This window comes from Alosa pseudoharengus, unplaced genomic scaffold, assembly GCF_046254945.1.
Source record: "Alosa pseudoharengus isolate Yale_2024_CS ecotype anadromous, Long Island Sound unplaced genomic scaffold, YU_APseudo_1.1 YU_APseudo_1.1_scf_19, whole genome shotgun sequence".
NCBI lineage: Eukaryota > Metazoa > Chordata > Actinopteri > Clupeiformes > Clupeidae > Alosa > Alosa pseudoharengus.
Window position 1 is genome coordinate 26,613,147 of NW_027468657.1, and position 17,403 is coordinate 26,630,549.

General features: G+C 41.8%; 1 protein-coding gene across 3 annotated transcripts; it reads right to left on the reverse strand.

Annotated features, from left to right (window-relative positions):
- Nucleotides 1-1,082: 1,082 nt before the first annotated feature.
- Nucleotides 1,083-17,088, reverse strand: slc30a9 (solute carrier family 30 member 9). Of its 3 annotated transcripts, none has more exons than XM_076292136.1 (20): nt 16,954-17,088; nt 15,788-15,946; nt 15,366-15,563; nt 15,211-15,234; nt 15,080-15,127; nt 14,772-14,871; nt 13,841-13,933; nt 13,621-13,703; nt 13,270-13,328; nt 11,674-11,741; nt 9,030-9,132; nt 8,817-8,872; nt 7,705-7,840; nt 7,555-7,594; nt 7,348-7,419; nt 7,036-7,143; nt 6,511-6,676; nt 5,790-5,919; nt 4,693-4,806; nt 1,083-3,428 (listed from the first exon to the last, which is right to left on the reverse strand). In XM_076292136.1, the coding sequence occupies exons 2-20, from the start codon at nt 15,909-15,911 to the stop codon at nt 3,384-3,386; spliced, it is 1,767 nt and encodes a 588-aa protein (XP_076148251.1). In that variant the 5' UTR covers nt 15,912-15,946; nt 16,954-17,088; the 3' UTR covers nt 1,083-3,383. The 3 variants fall into 3 exon arrangements, with proteins under 3 accessions (XP_076148251.1, XP_076148252.1, XP_076148250.1); XM_076292137.1 differs by having other exon boundaries at nt 15,803-15,949; XM_076292135.1 differs by having other exon boundaries at nt 15,788-15,949; nt 16,954-17,087.
- Between the last annotated feature and the right edge of the window lie 315 nt (nt 17,089-17,403).

Sequence of the window (17,403 nt, forward strand, 5' to 3'; positions counted from 1 at the left end):
GGTGTCAACGTTAGTCTGATATATTATGTGTAAACACATGGATTTCTATTACTTTTATACTGTGAAATAAAAACAAAATGATCTGACAGAAGGTCAATTAACAATTTGATGGGCTGCAGCATCACCTCCATAAATGTTAGGCGCTACCAATTATCCTACCATTACATGAAAAAATATATATATATGTATATTAGACCATCAGTTGGCTGATGCATTCCAAGACCCAAGTCAAATTAATTATATCGGTCAAGATATTGTATAAGATAGCTGTTCAAGAATCAAAAGGAAAATGAAAAATTGTGTGGGCAGATAAATCTCCCCACGAGAAATCCTAGATATTTCTACCGAACATTCTGTCCTACAATTAGGCTACAGAACAAAACGCAATGGTGTAAAATCTGACAGCCTAGGATTGTAGTCCCCTGGATCACCTATCTTCACTCTTCCTAAGCCATACTGAAACGCACACTGACCATCATTTGGTGAAGGGTTCCCCGATACATTTCTGGCATCTATGGATGATTCCTTCCCGTTTTACTGAACATCGAGTAATCCCTTTGGGGTCGATCCGATGGAACCTCAAAAACAGCTCATCGCCGTTTCAGATATCTTACCTTCATTATTCCGCCGCAGAATTTGTGTTTGCCAAATGTCAAAAGCAGGCTCTTCGTTTATAATACGAAACGCACAGCACCCCATTTGTTAGTCAAACGGGGGATTTTGAAATTCTAGGTTAGACAATTTTTTTTATTGAAAGCAATATGAGCCAATCCAAATGGAAGTCAGCTCTATTGATGACTTCGCTGACCAATGGAGGCCAATCTTTTTTTGCAGGCGGTCCTGAGGATGTTCTTTTTTTTTCCACCGAGAACGGCTGATTTCGCCATTGTAAAGTGACATGTAGGCTATATTTACATATTTATGCGCTATGAGAAAGACCATTGCCGACGAGTCCATTTGGGTCTACGCATATTCATTGGATTTATTCCAAAATGCACATCCATAATGAACGTCACTGGATAAGAGGCTCGTTGTAAAATTGCCTTTCAGTTTAAATAAACAAGATGTCATCACACAAAAGACATGGAGAAAAGCTCGAATGCAGTTTAATAAATTAATTGCAATTTATTCAATCATTTTCTGCAACAGTTACACTGATCAAACCAAGAGAAATCTTTGACAATGTTGATAAACATCTTTAAAAATATATGTACTATAGTTTATGACCTCCTTGAACAAAACAATATCAGCCCACCACTAAGGCAGGAAGGGTTTGCATCCTTCAGTTCAGGATGTCCACACACACCCAAACCTATCTGCTCACAATCATGTTTAATTTCTACCTCACTGCAGACTGAGGGCCTATACGAGTTACTTGTAAGTTTGGGTTTTATATATACAAAAACCGAGAGTGGATGCATATTTCACTGTCACAGAGCGGGTTTGTTGCGTTACATGGTTATTATAGTCTACAACGGGTTTTACCAAGCATGTCTATTTTGAATTCACAGACCATATAATGATCAATACACAGAATGCAGCTAAGGTGTACACTGCCCTAGTATACAGTGATTTATTATTTATTTTTTTGTCCAACGTTTTGCTTGTTTGTTACTGAATATGAGGTCTGATATTCAACAGGAGAGATAGGACTTAGACCTCGAAGCTTACAAAACCCAGCAGAAATTTACAACGGGCCATAGAAACACTTATTTTGGTGCCAGGTAGGAGTTCAAACGTTCGAACAGCAGGAACCCTACCCTTCAGAGCAATCAGCAGCCGCCTCTTAACACTCTCCATGAAGACATTGCCATTAAAACCGACAGATGAATGCTGACAAATAACTTAATCTACGCCAAAGCATCACTGTTAGCGAGTACAGGAAGTCTTAAATAGTAAAGGTAGCTTAATAAGAAATGACTGTAGTGAATGGACCCTGTGAAATGGTTAAATCTATGGAGATATTAATGTCAGGCATACATGAGGTCACTTAGTAAAATCTAGATGAAGGTTCAGCAGTCTGATAACTTCTCCATTCAATTACAATTTCATAACAACTGAACAGTAATCTGTGTTAATGAAGGGTACCTCAATATTAAGTTACAAACACAACCTCCTATATGAATTCTAATTTCTTTTTTTTTCCCGTTGTAATCTTTGGATTTTTACGTTTTGTGTACATGAAGATATTTGGCTGTGGCTGACATCACTAATACCGCAAGATTCACTTGGAAGTCTTGAAGAATGCCATGCACAGAGTTAACAACATTTCAAGTGCTTTTTATAAGAGCTGTTACTTTTCTCTTTTCCAGCAAATACACACAGTGAAACCTAAACAATGAACATTTAAAATCCTTCTTTTTTAAAAGGAAAATATTAATATTACCCTAGTCCTTGGTTTTAACTACATCACTACTGTGTAATTATTGGTGATTACTGTATAGTCCCAACCTTTCTTCACAATAATTGGGGGGGGCTAACTTGTTTTTCTGTCAAACCCCATTCATTATGACACAGAATGAGGTTAATGATTTCCTATATGTTTCCTAATGTTTTTTTTTTTTTTTTTTTTAAGAGAGCAATGATGATGCTCCACATACATTAGTTGCTTATTTCATATCTCGTTCTGCTACAGCAAAGCTCATCACATTCATACACTGTATCGGAGCAGAGACCCCTAGTGAACAGAGATGAGGTCAGCGAGAGTCTGCGGCAGAAAGTGCTCTGGCTATTTGTGTTTGTTTGTTTGTTTCAAGTTCTTCCGAGTCTGAGGACATGATTCCAGTGTGGACCTGCCTGATTCACATTAACGGCCAAACCAGAACCTAAACTGGAACTCAACTGCATTCGCAGATCTTTCTCTGCAACAGACTGGCAGGTGGAATCTAGTATCCAACACCGTGGAATATACTCAAGTATGTCTCCACAACCACATGCTGACCGCCCACAACACACACCGCCACACACAGCATGTGCGCAAGGCGCACACACGCACACACACACACACGTACCCTAGACACAAGAGGTGGTCTGAGGATGCACATTCAGATTTTGGGATGATTGTCCCGTGACCATTGCTTGACTATGGAAGAGGAAATAATAGAGGAAAACAAAAATAAAACTGAATTAAAAGAAACCTTCTCATGAAGCTTGTCACTAGAACTTAGGGAATATGTTGAATAATACAGCACAGTAAGACTTCATCAGATGAGGTGGTTGGGGGGGGGAGATGGGGAGAAAGCACATGCTTTTAGTCCTCATCTCCCGCTGATTCCTTCACTCTTGCCTTTCTCTCTCTCCTCTTCCTTCTCTCTCTCTCTCTCTCTCTCTCTTTCTGGTTTCTGGTTGACTATACGGCGTTCTCCTCCTGCCAAAAGTAAGAGTTATAGGATCTCCAAATCCACGTGCCGCACCTCTGGGTTCCGTTGCTGTGGGGTGAACAAGGGCAATGTCAGTAAAAAGGAACACCACTGGCACCTAAACAGCTCTTCCCTATTCAGATGATTAAAACCGCCTCATGACATTGATATAAGCTAATAACTGAGGGCTACTACTAAGTACACTTCCAAATACACACTAATGGGTCTGGCTGTGTGTGTGTGTGTGTGTGTGTTTGTGTGTGTTAAACAAACTTAACTACAAAGATCACAACACAAATGGAAGTGTAGACAACATTTTGAAACCATTAAGTGTATAGCCAAAAATAAAACATACTGACTGTGGTTGGTATTATATTCTGGGTGGGACACCCTTGTCAAACTAGCTCGCCAAATTACTCTGCCAAACTTGCCATTTGACCATTCAAAGAGGACTCCTATGATGGCTAAATCTGTCCGACAGTAGAAATGGCACTCCTGCCTTCAAGATTTAAAAAAAAAAAAAAAAAAAAAAAAAAAACACACAAACACACACATGCAAACAAATAAGTAACATCATTCTGTTGAAGTGTACAATAAAGTTGTATAAAGTTTCCATTTCAACAGGCTCAATAAAGCCACAAATCTTAGACACCATTTACAGTCTTTAAGTTCTCAAGCCTGCGATGTATGAGCACCAGAGCACTGGAGAGAACACATCAACCCTTTCATCACACAGAGTTCAGTCTGACGCAGAAAAACATGGACCATTTCCCCCTCTTCTTTTTCCTCCATATTACATGGTGGAGTGAGAGCCTCTGTTAAATCTCCAACAAAAATTGCTCTGACATATTACCACAGAAAAAAAGTGCAATTTGAATGGGTGTGTGTTTCTGAGTGTATGGGTGTGTGCGTTTCTGAGTGTCTGTGTGCGTGTGTGTGTGTGTGTGTGTGTGTGTGTGTCTGTGACTGAGTGAGTGTGATTGAGTAAATGAGAAAGTGAGTGAGAAGAGAGTGCGAGTGTGTGAGTTTGTGAGAGCGAGTGTAAGTGTGTGTGTGCGAGTGTGAGTGTGTGTATAAGTTTGTGAAAGCAAGCATGAGTGTGTGTGTGTGTGTGCAAGTGTGAGTGTGTGAAAGTTTGTGAGAGCGAGTGTGTGGGGGAGAGTTTGTGAGAGTGTGTCTGTGTGAGAGAGAGACTTTGTCAGAGTGAGTGTGAGTGTGTGTGTTTGCAAGTTTGTGAGAGCGAGTGTGAGTGTGTGAGAGCGAGTGTGAGTGTACAGTATGTGTGTGAGAGTTTGTCAGAGCGAGTGTGTGTGTGGGGTGTGCGAGCCTCCACCTTAAGCTCCTTCTCCAGACGGTCCACTTCAGCTCCGAGTGTGTCGATGATATTCTCCCCATGCTTCAGCATGAAGTTTTCCAGCTCCTCTGGGGTCTTCACCTGCTGAATATCCTACACACACACACACACACACACACACACACACACACACACACACACACACACACACACACACACACACACACACACACACACACACACACACACACACACACACACACACACACACACACACACACACACACACACACACACACACACACACACACACACACACACACACACACACACACACACACACACACACACACACACACAGAGAGAACATGTAATGATCCAGTATAAAGTATTTGGATCAGCAGTGATCCAAAATATGTGTGAATATATAGACTGTAGTCATTCAGTTTATTTCTTCTAATGAAATATCAAATGTTCTGATTAACTACATGTGAAGGCCCTCCATTAACTATGAGACCAAGCAAGGGTGATTCTGATCCAGTGCTGCTTTACGAGCCTGTTGGCTCCATGATAAAGACACCACAATCTGAGTATTAGGTGTGTGTGTGTGTGTGTGTGTGTGTGTGTGTGTACATTTGTGCACTGCAGTAGCGTGCGGTGAGTTTCTGTTTTAGGCAAGCAAAACTGATGACAACCATGTTGATGAAATCCAGTCGACTTCAAGCACTGGGTTTTTTAACGTTAAATCCCAGTTAAATGCAAGATGAACTAAATGAAAATATTGACCTATAGCAGCCAATAAGCCAGTTGATGCTAGGCCAGTTAGGTTGGCAGTTTCGCTGGTCGGAAAAAAGTGAATCTCTAACAATGGGGGCACTAAATATTTGAGCTTGGATGTGACCGTAACCAAACCAAATAGTGAATCTCAAACAGAACACTCCATGCTTCAGGAGCTTCAGCCAACAAAACACCAACACATGACTAAACAGTACGATCTCTCTCAAGACTCTCTCTCTTTTTTTTTTAATTTCCCCTTGGGGATCAATAAAGTATCTATCTATCTATCTATCTATCTATCTATCTATTTATCCATCTATCCATCTATCTATCTAAGGCCTATTTGTCTACTTCCTTACATTTAGGATCTGGTCGATGTCCTGCTTCTCCAGGTAGGAGCGCGTCACCACCCGCCCGTCAAAGTCCACCTCCGCTTTGAAGCGCACTTTGCTTAGGCCTATGTCTGTGGCCTTCACGTCGTGAATCGCCCTGTAAACGTAGCCGTGAGGAAAAAAAAGGAACAGAGAGAGAAATGGATCTTAAATGACGGTTTAGTCTCATTTACGTATTGCTAGGACACGTGTACAAAGTGTACGACTAGAAGACATTTTTTTTTTCTAACCGTTTTCTAACACATCCTCTGAATTTAAAATTCTGGGGGCTATAGCAAAGTCCCTTTAGGCAAGTCCCTCCACTCGGCGGCCAGAAATGCGCGTGCGCAAGGCTTCACGATACCAACCTTGCTCCAGCGGCGAGTTCACAACACATGATTGGCACGATGTCTTCACAACACACCATATGATTGGCTCAATGTATTCACATCACACCACATGATTGGCACATGTCGACGTTTTGCCGAGGAAGGGGTGGGATATGTGTAGACAACGGCGTTACAAACTAACCCCATGCATTTCTATGGAGGATTTTTTTGACTGCTGTCTCCTCATTAGAAAGTCTCTGGCTACAGTACTTCACTATTTTCAAAATCCAGATTTTGAAGTGTGGATTTGATTGGATTCCACTGTGTGTTTCCATGAGCACAAAACACAGGCTTACTGGAGCACACGTTGTGGGACTGACCTTACTGCAGGGTCATTTTCTAAGAACTCCGTGAGCTTTTGCACATGCTCAGCCTGGATGGAGCGTCCCAGCAGGGCCTCTGTGTTGGTGTAGATGAGGAAGGCCGATACAGCGCCCAGCAAGGTGCCCACTCCGAGAGAGCCCAGACTGTCGTAGTACGGATTACCTGAGGTAGGGAGCAACGCAGAGAACATTTCTAATATCTATAGCCATGGTAACAATCTGGTCATCAGTGCCGCAAGCCTTAAAGGGGAAAAATGTATTTCATGTTCAGTATGTACAGAATTAGTACTTTGCCTATAGCACCCTCTGCTGGGAGAAATACTGACTGACAGGTGAAAATACTACTGGTTCAACCAACAATATAATAAACCATAGACATTTGTTCCATTGTTCACAGATCCAGTGTAACCTTTTAAGAATGAGAATATCTAGCTGCAAACAGCTCATTAACAAGTCATTAACACAAACACTTCTTTCTGACATACTTTTTGCACGCAATGAAAACCCATTTTGATTTTTTACCTGTGAGGGAGGTCAGACCCATGCATCCAGCAGCCATGATCACTCCAATTACAGCGGCCGCATCCTCTAATAAGACCACGTTAGTGCTGGGGTCACGGCTCTGCATCACTGAAGAAAACAAAAACAAAACATAAATATTTCAGTAACCGCACACATTTCCATTCTATACTTTCTCAGCTCCTAGATACAGATCATTGTGCAAACGTTTACAATTTGTTCTCTGCTGCTAATGTGACAAGTTCAATCAAAGACTTGATTGACTGCCTACATGCCGACGGCGAATGTGCTCTAACGAGAAACACCGACACCCACCGTACTCATAGAAGGAGACCTCCTGCTGCTGTGCACTCTTTTTGATCTCGTTGATGGCAACCAGGAGCGTCGCTAGGGGGGCAAAAAGAGAGCAAAAAGATGCAATTACTCTGCTCCACACTGCTCCACATGAAAGAATAAATATCACTGGCAAAAAAATGCACGCTCCAGAAAGAAAAAAAAAAAGAGCATTATTCGTCAACCTACCTCCTTCAGAAACAAGGGATCCTGCCAAAATGCAGTACGCCTAGGGGAACAAGAGAAAGATTAGGCATTTGCCAGCAATAACATTTGTGCTCTTAACCCATAGCAGGAGGCCCAGCAGCATGACAGTGAGTGTGGCATATGGCGTCTTACCCAAAGGAGGGACTCAATTGGCTGCGGATGCAGGAGGCCCATGATGCCGTGGTACCAGGACAGGCCTGCGCCCATCATGAAAATGCCCACGCCGCTGATAAGGGAGGCGATGTAGCGCATGTTGGAGAACCCATACCTGCGTGTGTGTGTGTGTGTGTGTGTGTGTGTTTGTGTGTGTTTGTGTGATGGGGTGGGAGTATGAGAAACACAAGAACAGTGGAACTTGAGCTCAGCATGATTTACACAACAAAGATTCAGATGCGCTTGTTCAATCAAACAGTAGCATCAGACTGCGGGATTTTAAAGCTGTGTCAGGTATCAGACATTGCAAAGCACTGCAAGCAGAGATGACTAATTGGTCTTCATAAATACATGTAAACACAACTGAGTAAATTAGAATTCGATTAAAATCAAAGGTGAAATGAAACTTGGTGTCAGCACAACCTTGTTCTGAATAACTACTTCTGAGGAGCTGGGATGCAGAGTTCCTATCATGCAGACTCAGCTGATCCACCACTACCAGATCTGCTGCATAATAATGTGTCTGATCAGCTCATTTACTCTATCAGGGTTCCCAAACTAAGTCAAGTGTAAAATTCCATGACTTTTCCCTGACTTTCCCTGACAAGAAAACCTGGATTTCCATGACCTATAACGAGAAGATTTCTGAGCAGCCGCATTGTGTTCAAGAATCTTTGCCTTTTTTTTAGAGCGGAATATGAATAAATGGGTATTGAAGAAGCAATGTTGGGCTAACCATCACCACTCACACATGCAGTAAAGCTAATAACCAGATATACACCTATTCTGTGTGGAAATACATTTGTATTAATGTGTTTTGGCAAGTATATTCTAAACTGCCACAACAAAATTCCCTGATATTCCATGACTTTTCCCCAGATATGATTAAATTCCCTGACTTTCCATTTCTGGAATCTTAGACTAGACAAACTCCATGATTTTCCAGAAATTCCATGATTTTCCAGAAATTCCATGACCCGTGGGAACCCTGCTCTATACAGTCTAAGAAAACCATAACCATCCTCGATCATCCACACGCCAACTGGTGTGTGTGTGTGTGTGTGTGTGTGTGTGTGTGCCACGGCTCTTACGGGTGGACAGCATCGGGATTCCTCACGGACTGACTGATGCCAATGGCTAAGAGGGCCTGTGTAAGGATGACAGAATGAGTGGAGAGAAAATAAAGGGTGGGAGGGAGAGGGGTTCACATGGTTAATGGAGACACTATGGAGACTATGACTGACAGCTTCCTTTCTTTTGTATTGAGCAAACACATTAGTGCTAAGGGTGTGGGCAGGACTGACCTGATTTGCTGTGTCGGCCAATGAGTGAATGGCTTCGGAGAACATGCTGGCTGACCCAGTGTACACCCAAGCAAGCAGCTTGAAGAAAAAGTTCAGTCCATTTCTGTGGTGAAAAGAGAGAGAGAGGAGAGAGGGAGAAAGAAAGAAAAAAAGAAAAAAAGAAAGAAAGAAAGAAAGAAAGAAAAAAAAAAAAAATTGAATGAACAGCAAAGCACACCCCACGCAGGTTTTATCATCAAACATTATACATTTTAAAATTGAGATCCAAGGACTATGCACAGTGAGGTGACACACCAACCAGTCTGAAGTTTGGCTAAAACAGAGGTCAACAAATTTACGTAATGGGCGCCTGTCAACCACTGCTAACAAGTGTATCAAGATAAAATTTACATCAAGAGGAAAGTATCTTGGTAACCGTTTCACACCAGAGGGAAAAACACATTAATACGTGTGTGTGTGTGTGTGTGTGTGTGTTTGTTTCCCATCGACACACGCTGGAAAATAGAATCTATTCTGGTCACCCAGTGACCCAGAAGAATGTGGATTTTCTATGTAATAAGCCGCATGCTCAGGGAATGAAGGGAACACAACAGAACATTCTGGCAGGTAATGAGATTCCAGAGGTCACAATGAAAGGTGAGGTCCATTATCCGTGGCCACAGTAGCCATAGGAGAGCTGTGGTTTTAACAGCGGGCCATAATCAGTGCAAGCATGTGACCCCTGAGGTCACGTCATGGGTAAGACACGGAGGAAGATCATCAAGAAAAGAGACTAATATCTGTACTAATGTAGGCAATATTTTTACACCGGCATCATGCGTTTTGATCAACTGTTTTTTGTTTCTACTGTACTCATCGGTGGTAATATGGCATGATTCACCATATGGGGGATGTTGCGGCCACTTCTGGTTTGAGACAACTCGGTGAGAACAAACACATTGACAAGTGATGTGATTCAAGAATGGCACCATTTAGTCAGGTCATTTTTCCATGAGCCACCTGGTAGTTTTGTAGGGGCACTCACTCACTCAGTCCAATTGTTGTCAACTTCAGACCGTAACCCTTTGCCATTTAATCTAGCTCATCAGAATGGTTATATGACATCTTCAATGAACAAATAGAACCATATGGTTTTGACAATAACATTCATCTACCGTAGTATTCTACATGAGAGCATGCAGAATGGATTAGTCCTCTGGGCTCTGTGCACTTGCCTACTTGAAGTCGGCAAACCAGTTTCCTGTTCGTTGCCATGGCTGTCAACAAGCACCTGAAGTGCGGAGTGCTTTCGTTGTACCAAAACGTAAGAAATACAATGTATGGGAGTCTTAATGTTCTGGGCGGCTCTAATGAGCGCTGCTGTGAGCCACTCTGCTCGGCTTCCAAGTCGTTATAAAAAGCGATTTTAGCCTCCATCTTTTCCCTAAAAATGGCAACCTACGTGCAGTGGCTGCACAAAATAAGGTGAGCACGTGTTTGGGAACAACTGAAGCTCTCCTCTTCAGGTGCTTGTTGACAGCCATGTCAACGAACAGGAAACTGGTTTGCCGACTTGGTAGGCTAGTGCTATAGGTGCTATGAGAATATCATGTACTATAAGCTACTACACTGCTCCAACACCAGAGGCTAACCATACAGAGGTGCTGTGGTATGTCTTAAGGTCTGGACTGTGCTAGAATGAACTGTCTGTGTCTGTGTGTTTTAACTTCCTGTGGTCCATTAGGAGCCAAGTGTGAATGGACAGGGTGTGGATGACAGACTGTCCCTCATGTGACCGCACACACATCACATGCCCACTAAACTTAATCACTTTAATCTAATAGCCAGCAGGCCCCCACCGACCATAACGCCCCATGCTGCCACACACACCGGCTGAGTTAACTTCAAAACTGTACACGCAGAACCCATACTGTACAGGCAGAACACAGACACGCAGAACACACTGTACAGGCAGAACACAATGTACAGGCAGAACACACACACGCAGAACACATACTGTACAGGCAGAACACATACATGCAAAACACATACACGCAGAACACATACACATTGTGGGCAGCCGTGGCCCACTGGTTAGCACTCTGGACTTGTAACCGGAGGGTTGCCGGTTCGAGCCCCGACCAGTGGGCCGCGGCTGAAGTGCCCTTGAGCAAGGCACCTAACCCCTCACTGCTCCCTGAGCACCGCCGTTGAAGCAGGCAGCTCACTGCACCGGGATTAGTGTGTGTGCTTCACCTCACTGTGTGTTCACTGTGTGCTGTTTGTGTTTCACTAATTCACCGATTGGGTTAAATGCAGAGACCAAATTTCCCTCACGGGATCAAAAAAAGTATATATATATATATACTTATACACGCAGAACACATACACGCAGAACCCATACAGACAGAACTCATACACCAGACACACACTTTGAGGTGTGGGTCTGGTTCATACTTTATAACGAACCAACCAAACTCTAACTTGGCTAACCAAGACATCCAGGCTCTAGTTTGGCCAAGCGATACACCATTAAGAATAGTAGACCACCTGAAGAGCATTTGGTGTGGTAACACTTTCACATCAAAACAAACTGTACACTTAGAGGTATGTGTATGTTCATATTGCAAAAACAGAATCTAGTTATTGTAAATTAGAGACTTACATGCATATAGCTACCATAACCACCTTCCCTGGCCCTTGTAGAAATGTGGCTCTCTTGCCTGATCGAGGCTAGCAGAAAAACAAAACAATTTCAGACCAATACCATGTGCACAAAGAAAACATCAATGCATGCTAATTTTAGTCATGGCCCTGTTCAAATACACATTATGCAACATCATGATGGACTTTTTGTTTACTGTTTGTCAAACAAACCGGTCAAGGGAAACACCATGGGTGTGTCTACTGGCCCACTTGTGTGGCTTATGATGATAATGATGTTTATGTCACTCTTTTGACCACAACATATCCTGCTCTGTAATCAGACATGGGGGACTCGAGTCACATGACTTGACTCGAGTCAGACTCGAGTCACATTTTTTAAGACTTGCTTGATCAACATGTATAAAAGACTCGACTTGACTTTGACTTGCTATTCATGACTTGAGACTTGACTTAGACTTGAGACAAATGACTTGACTTTTTATTTTTTTCATAGATATTAAGGAGTTAACTTTACGATTTTAGAAAATCTGCTTAGGTGCTGTTGCATGAGTCACGCGAGCGATCCTGTCATTGTGCCAAGTGACGCGACGCGACAGACCAACAGCAAGTGCCAGATCAAATGAGACAGACTGAGGTAGGCTAACTTGCAAATATGGAAGGCTCCACGTTTATACCAAAACATAATAATGTTTGGCTTCACAGATGATGTATCTGACAAGTAAAATGAGAAATGAACAGCAATTGTGCAAAATAGCGACATAACCACCACCACGTTGATTTTCATCCGAAGTTAACGGTGTTAAACTTAACGTCAAATTTGAGAGATGTTAAGAGTTGGCTTTGAATCTATTATGCTTTTTAGTTAACGCCCTATTAGGTTAAAATGTATGAAATGGCAAAGTGAAACATTTTCTTGTCTAAGTTTAATCTTGATATATAGTGAAAATGTTGCCAATGTAACCTAAAGGGCTATTTTATAATAGGTCTACTTGAAATACATTTATTTTTATATATTTCATCTTATTCTATAAACCGTTCAGATGTAGGCTATGTGGCTTGAATGAATGCAATGTCTATTTGTTACAAATAAAACTCCAGCAGTTCATAACTAGCTTATTGTAGCTTATTTTAAAATGAAAACATGGGTAAATCATCATGATTTTCAATGATTTGGCTATGACATGACTTGACTTGCTTGAGCCAAGCTATGACTTGACTTGCTTTACCCAAGCTATGACTTGACTTGACTTGCTTGACTATCACAAAAAGTGACTTGGACTTGCTTGAAACTTGAAGGTTAAGACTTGAGACTTGCTTGTGACTTGCACATGTGTGACTTACTCCTACCTCTGTCTGTAATATACTGTAGACCGTCTTAACTCAGAACTCTCTACTCAGAAGGAAAAACCATACAGTGTGCTTTGTATTCAAATATACTAAAATAACTATTGGGTAATATACAATGACAGGATAATTTCATGAAGATGCTGTAATTTCATAACAATTAAGGTCCTTGAGTATCTCACAAATTATGATTCACCTCTACGTGGAAGGTCATCAGCAGCATGCTAGTTCATACCAGTCCCAGGCTTACCTTAGTGTTGCCCCAGAAGTCCTTATACTCCTTTAATAGCTGCTGATTTCTGAAGATATCTGGAACAAAGATGGTCACAAAATGAGCAATAAAACACCCAGTGACATCGGTCAGCTATTTACATTGATAACAAGGAGCTGATGGCTTCTAATCCGGAGTCTTGTGGTAAGGTCCATTGTTTAGATTCTGCGTGGTTACCGTGCCCCATACACCACATGTAGATAATAATTAATGGGCTGGAGTGGAGGAGCACTAAATTGAAAGGGTATGTGAGATCATTTGGGGGGGGGGGGGGTGAAGTCTGTTAAAGCCGGGCGGAGGATAGAAAAGTGAGGTAGTTCAGGTGCATACTCTCTTGGTACTCTTGTTCAATTTCTTTTCGCAGATTTCGCTCTCGGGCAAGAGCCTCAGGACTGCCCCACACATCCAGAGCTCTGACAGAAAAGACAAAGAATTCGTCAAAGATTAGGACATTCAAACATATATTCTGTGTGCATGCAACTTATGAGATAATGGTGAGGCAAATCAGTGTAACTGTAATTTATTGAATGCGTATAAATAAAGTACATACTTTGCCTCCACATCTGAGCGCAGAAAGACTGTAAAAGCCTCTGTGTCATCGTGTGGACTCCGGCGACGGATTTTCCGTAGCTGTTCCAGGTCACTAGAGAAGAACAAGAGGTCACAGTCTTGAATTCACAACCAGACACAACAAGAGCAACCGTCTAGTCAGGACACAGTGCAGAGAATTTCTACTTTAGAACTTAATCGCTTCTCCTCTCTTTCTATCGCAGATGCAGAATATAATATGTACGCTGTCCATCACAATTACACATCAAACTTCAATCAACATACAAACATAACAGAAGAAAATTAAACTCTACTCAAAAGGACAAAGAGTTTTCCCAGTTTTGAACTGCTCCTCTACACTTCTTCATGAGATTCGCTTCGAGGTTACACTGCCATTCCAGTAACATAACAAAACAAACTACATTAACAAAAAAAAAAAAAAACATAACACACCACCGCCGCATTAGATGGCTGGAAAAACACATATTTACAGTCAGGGTTCCCCCTCTAAGTCAAATATAAAATCCAATGACTTTTCTCTGACAAAAAACCCCTCAATTTGAATGACTTACTATATAATACACCGACCAATGATTTCAGAGTAGCCGCGTAGCGTTTAAGAAACTTAAATAAATAAATGGGAATTGAATAAACAAAGTAGGGCTACTCAAGCAAGCGGTAAAGATAATAACCAGATATATACCAGTTCTGCGTGGACATATTTGTATTATGTATTTTGGCAAGTACAGTACATTTTAAACTGCTACAAGAAAATTCCCTGATATTCCATGATTTTCCCTGACTTTCCATGTCTGGAATAGACGTTTCAAAATTCCATGACATTACAGAAATTCCATGACCCGTGGGAACCCTGTCCAGGTCCAAATACACATATGAATCATGATGGCCTCCGTTAGATATTCTGTATGTACCTGGGCTTCAGACAGAACTCATTCATGGCTCTGACGGCGGTGATGAAGTTGTTCTGGGTGTACTTAGTCCCATACTCTCTCTTCTTCAGGACGGCTCGGACTGAGGGCACACATAACAGTGACAACACAAAATCACTATTTTTTTTCTTTTCTTTTTTTTTTAAAAAGCTTTTAGTTTAGTCCTTATTCATGTATGGGAAACTGGGCCATAGTGTCAACGGGTCAAAAAATCATTCCCATCTACTTACACAGGCATATGCACATCCACAAATAAACACTACAGCAATACAGCATGATCTCCGAGTTACCTTTTACTTGGATAGCCTCTGTTTTGGTCAGTCCTTGGAGTTTAGCATCTGAAAAGATGAATAGGTTACTGCTTGTGTTTCTCAACAAGGTGAACAGTGAGTGACAAAGGGGATAAATAACCAAAACTTACCGGCGCCATCTTTTGAAGACGTGCCTGAGGAGAACATAAAAATGCTTAGGCACGTGCCGTCTTTTGCTTGTGATATGTAGCAATGATAGATAGATAGATAGATAGATAGATACTTTATTGATCCCCAGGGGAAATTCTAGAAGGAAATGCATTACCTTCAGGAGACGGCTTAGCTCCTGCTGCTGCTGCCAATACCTTCTCTGCTGTGACAGGGGGGTCAGTTGACACAGGAGGCCCGTCTTTACCGCTGCCCGTCGTTGAATAGTACTGGACTTGCGCCCAGGCAAATGGTGACACTCGACAGTCAGGAAAGCTGAGCCACACATTTTGTACCTTGGTACCATTTTGCCAACCTGAACAGAGAACAGCAATTTGGTTTTGGTCTGAATTACCCAAATAGGTTATAAGAGACAAAATATGCAAGTCAAGGGCAAGCACAATCCATCATTAGTTATAATAATAACAATAACAAAGAACAAACAAATAAGAATGAACAAGACACGATGATACATAGTAATGTACTATGTACTGGTTATTGTACTAATGTACTGGTTATTATGAAAATAAGGCAACATACCCAAATATTGCTCACCATAGCAAGGGCGGGCCAGTCTAGGGGGCCATTGTGTAAGGGGGGCTCGTTGATGCAGGTAAACCCTGCAGAAGACTTGCCATGGTCTGTGGGCTAAGCCGGGGAACATCCTCGCTCTGGCAAGGCTCGGGAAAACGTTGGAACCTGCTGTGTAAGCACAGGACAGGAGCGAAAATGTCTTAGCGTTGAATTAGTTACAGAGTTAATGTCCATACATTTGACAACTAGACGTCAACCTAACAAACAAACTGAAACAATAGAACCATCAACTATCCAGCGAAAAACCAGGCAACTATTCTATGAGAAACGACATTGAAAGCATCGTGCACGTCATGCCTGCATGTCATGTGCACATCCTTAACAGGAATTCTTCTAGATACGATAGCCATGCTAAGCTAATGTCTTTCATTCGGATATGCTGGCTATGTCAATGGGCCCTCCACTTTTCTCCACACACAAGCCGTTTGAGGTCATAGCCTCAGTGGGGCCACGTTGGTGTTGAAATGTCCCATTTGATGTGTGCAATTTATGACAATAGACTTTCGTTATCCAAAAGCTAGGTGGTTAGTTAGCTAACAAAGTTTTGACTTTAGACTTACTTAGCAAACTGTAATGTCATCCATATCTATCTTACAGGAAATGATTAGACTGAAATAACAAGACACACATTACGAAAGCCAAAGCATTGCTAATGACGTTGGTCAGCAATTTTGCCTGGGTGGCTGGCATACGCCACTGTGAGCTCTGAGACTCACTGAACGTATAAATTAACGTTAGCGATTTGTCTAACTATGGAGTGATAGCTAGCTAATGTAACGTTACACTGGTGCTTCAAGACATCTCTTAATAGTTGCCGTTAACGTTAGTAAACGCTAATTTAGTCTTACAGGGGTTCTTACAATCAAACTATCGCCATAGCAAGTGTAGGATACCTAAATTATTTAGGTTGTTAATACTGGAGTCTAGACGTTAGCTGACAATCAAGAGTAAAATAATCAGGTTACCGGCTAAGGCTATTGACGTTAGCAAGCTTGACAGCTAGCTGGCTCAAACTCCTAGAATGAATACATTTACATGAATCTCTACATTCATATATAACTGTTAGACATGTACGTGTAAATATAAACAACCACCCGGTACAACAGTCTTACCTTTTTGTGTTGATTTTTATTCTGCATATCTCAGTCCATTTCTACTTTTTGACCACCTTGCTATATGCTAACTAGCTAACCACCACCACTGCAGCCATATCAGCATCAGCCATACAAAAACATTGAAGGTATAACAACAAAAGTCTCGCGAGAAAATGTCCACTCCAGGGTGTGTTCAAGTACGCGAGGGTTGCGCCGTTCTGTGCGGTCCTATGGGTCCTCGTCAGGCTAGAGGGGGACCACATTGTGAGCAAAACCCCAGATAGTGCTTCCAGATATCTGACCACCACTTCTGACCCACTGTCGACCATCATAATATGTGAGTCGACAGTGGGTCAGATAAGTGAGACAATGAATATGCTACTTATTCAGTGTGTTCTAATGTTCATGCATTATTTGTACATATTCGTATTGTAATGACATATTTACTTTCACAGTATTTAATCAGTA

What these genes read in the sequence shown, in the direction of transcription:
- slc30a9 (XM_076292136.1), bottom strand. Translation starts at nt 15,911, where the DNA reads ATGTTCCCCGGCTTAGCCCACAGACCATGGCAAGTCTTCTGCAGGGTT. An exon ending in AATCCCGATGCTGTCCACCC is followed by an intron (nt 7,841 to 8,816) that starts GTAAGAGCCGTG and finishes ACACACACGCAG; the next exon opens with GTATGGGTTCTCCAACATGC. An exon ending in GAAAATGACCCTGCAGTAAG is followed by an intron (nt 5,920 to 6,510) that starts GTCAGTCCCACA and finishes CTACGTTTACAG; the next exon opens with GGCGATTCACGACGTGAAGG.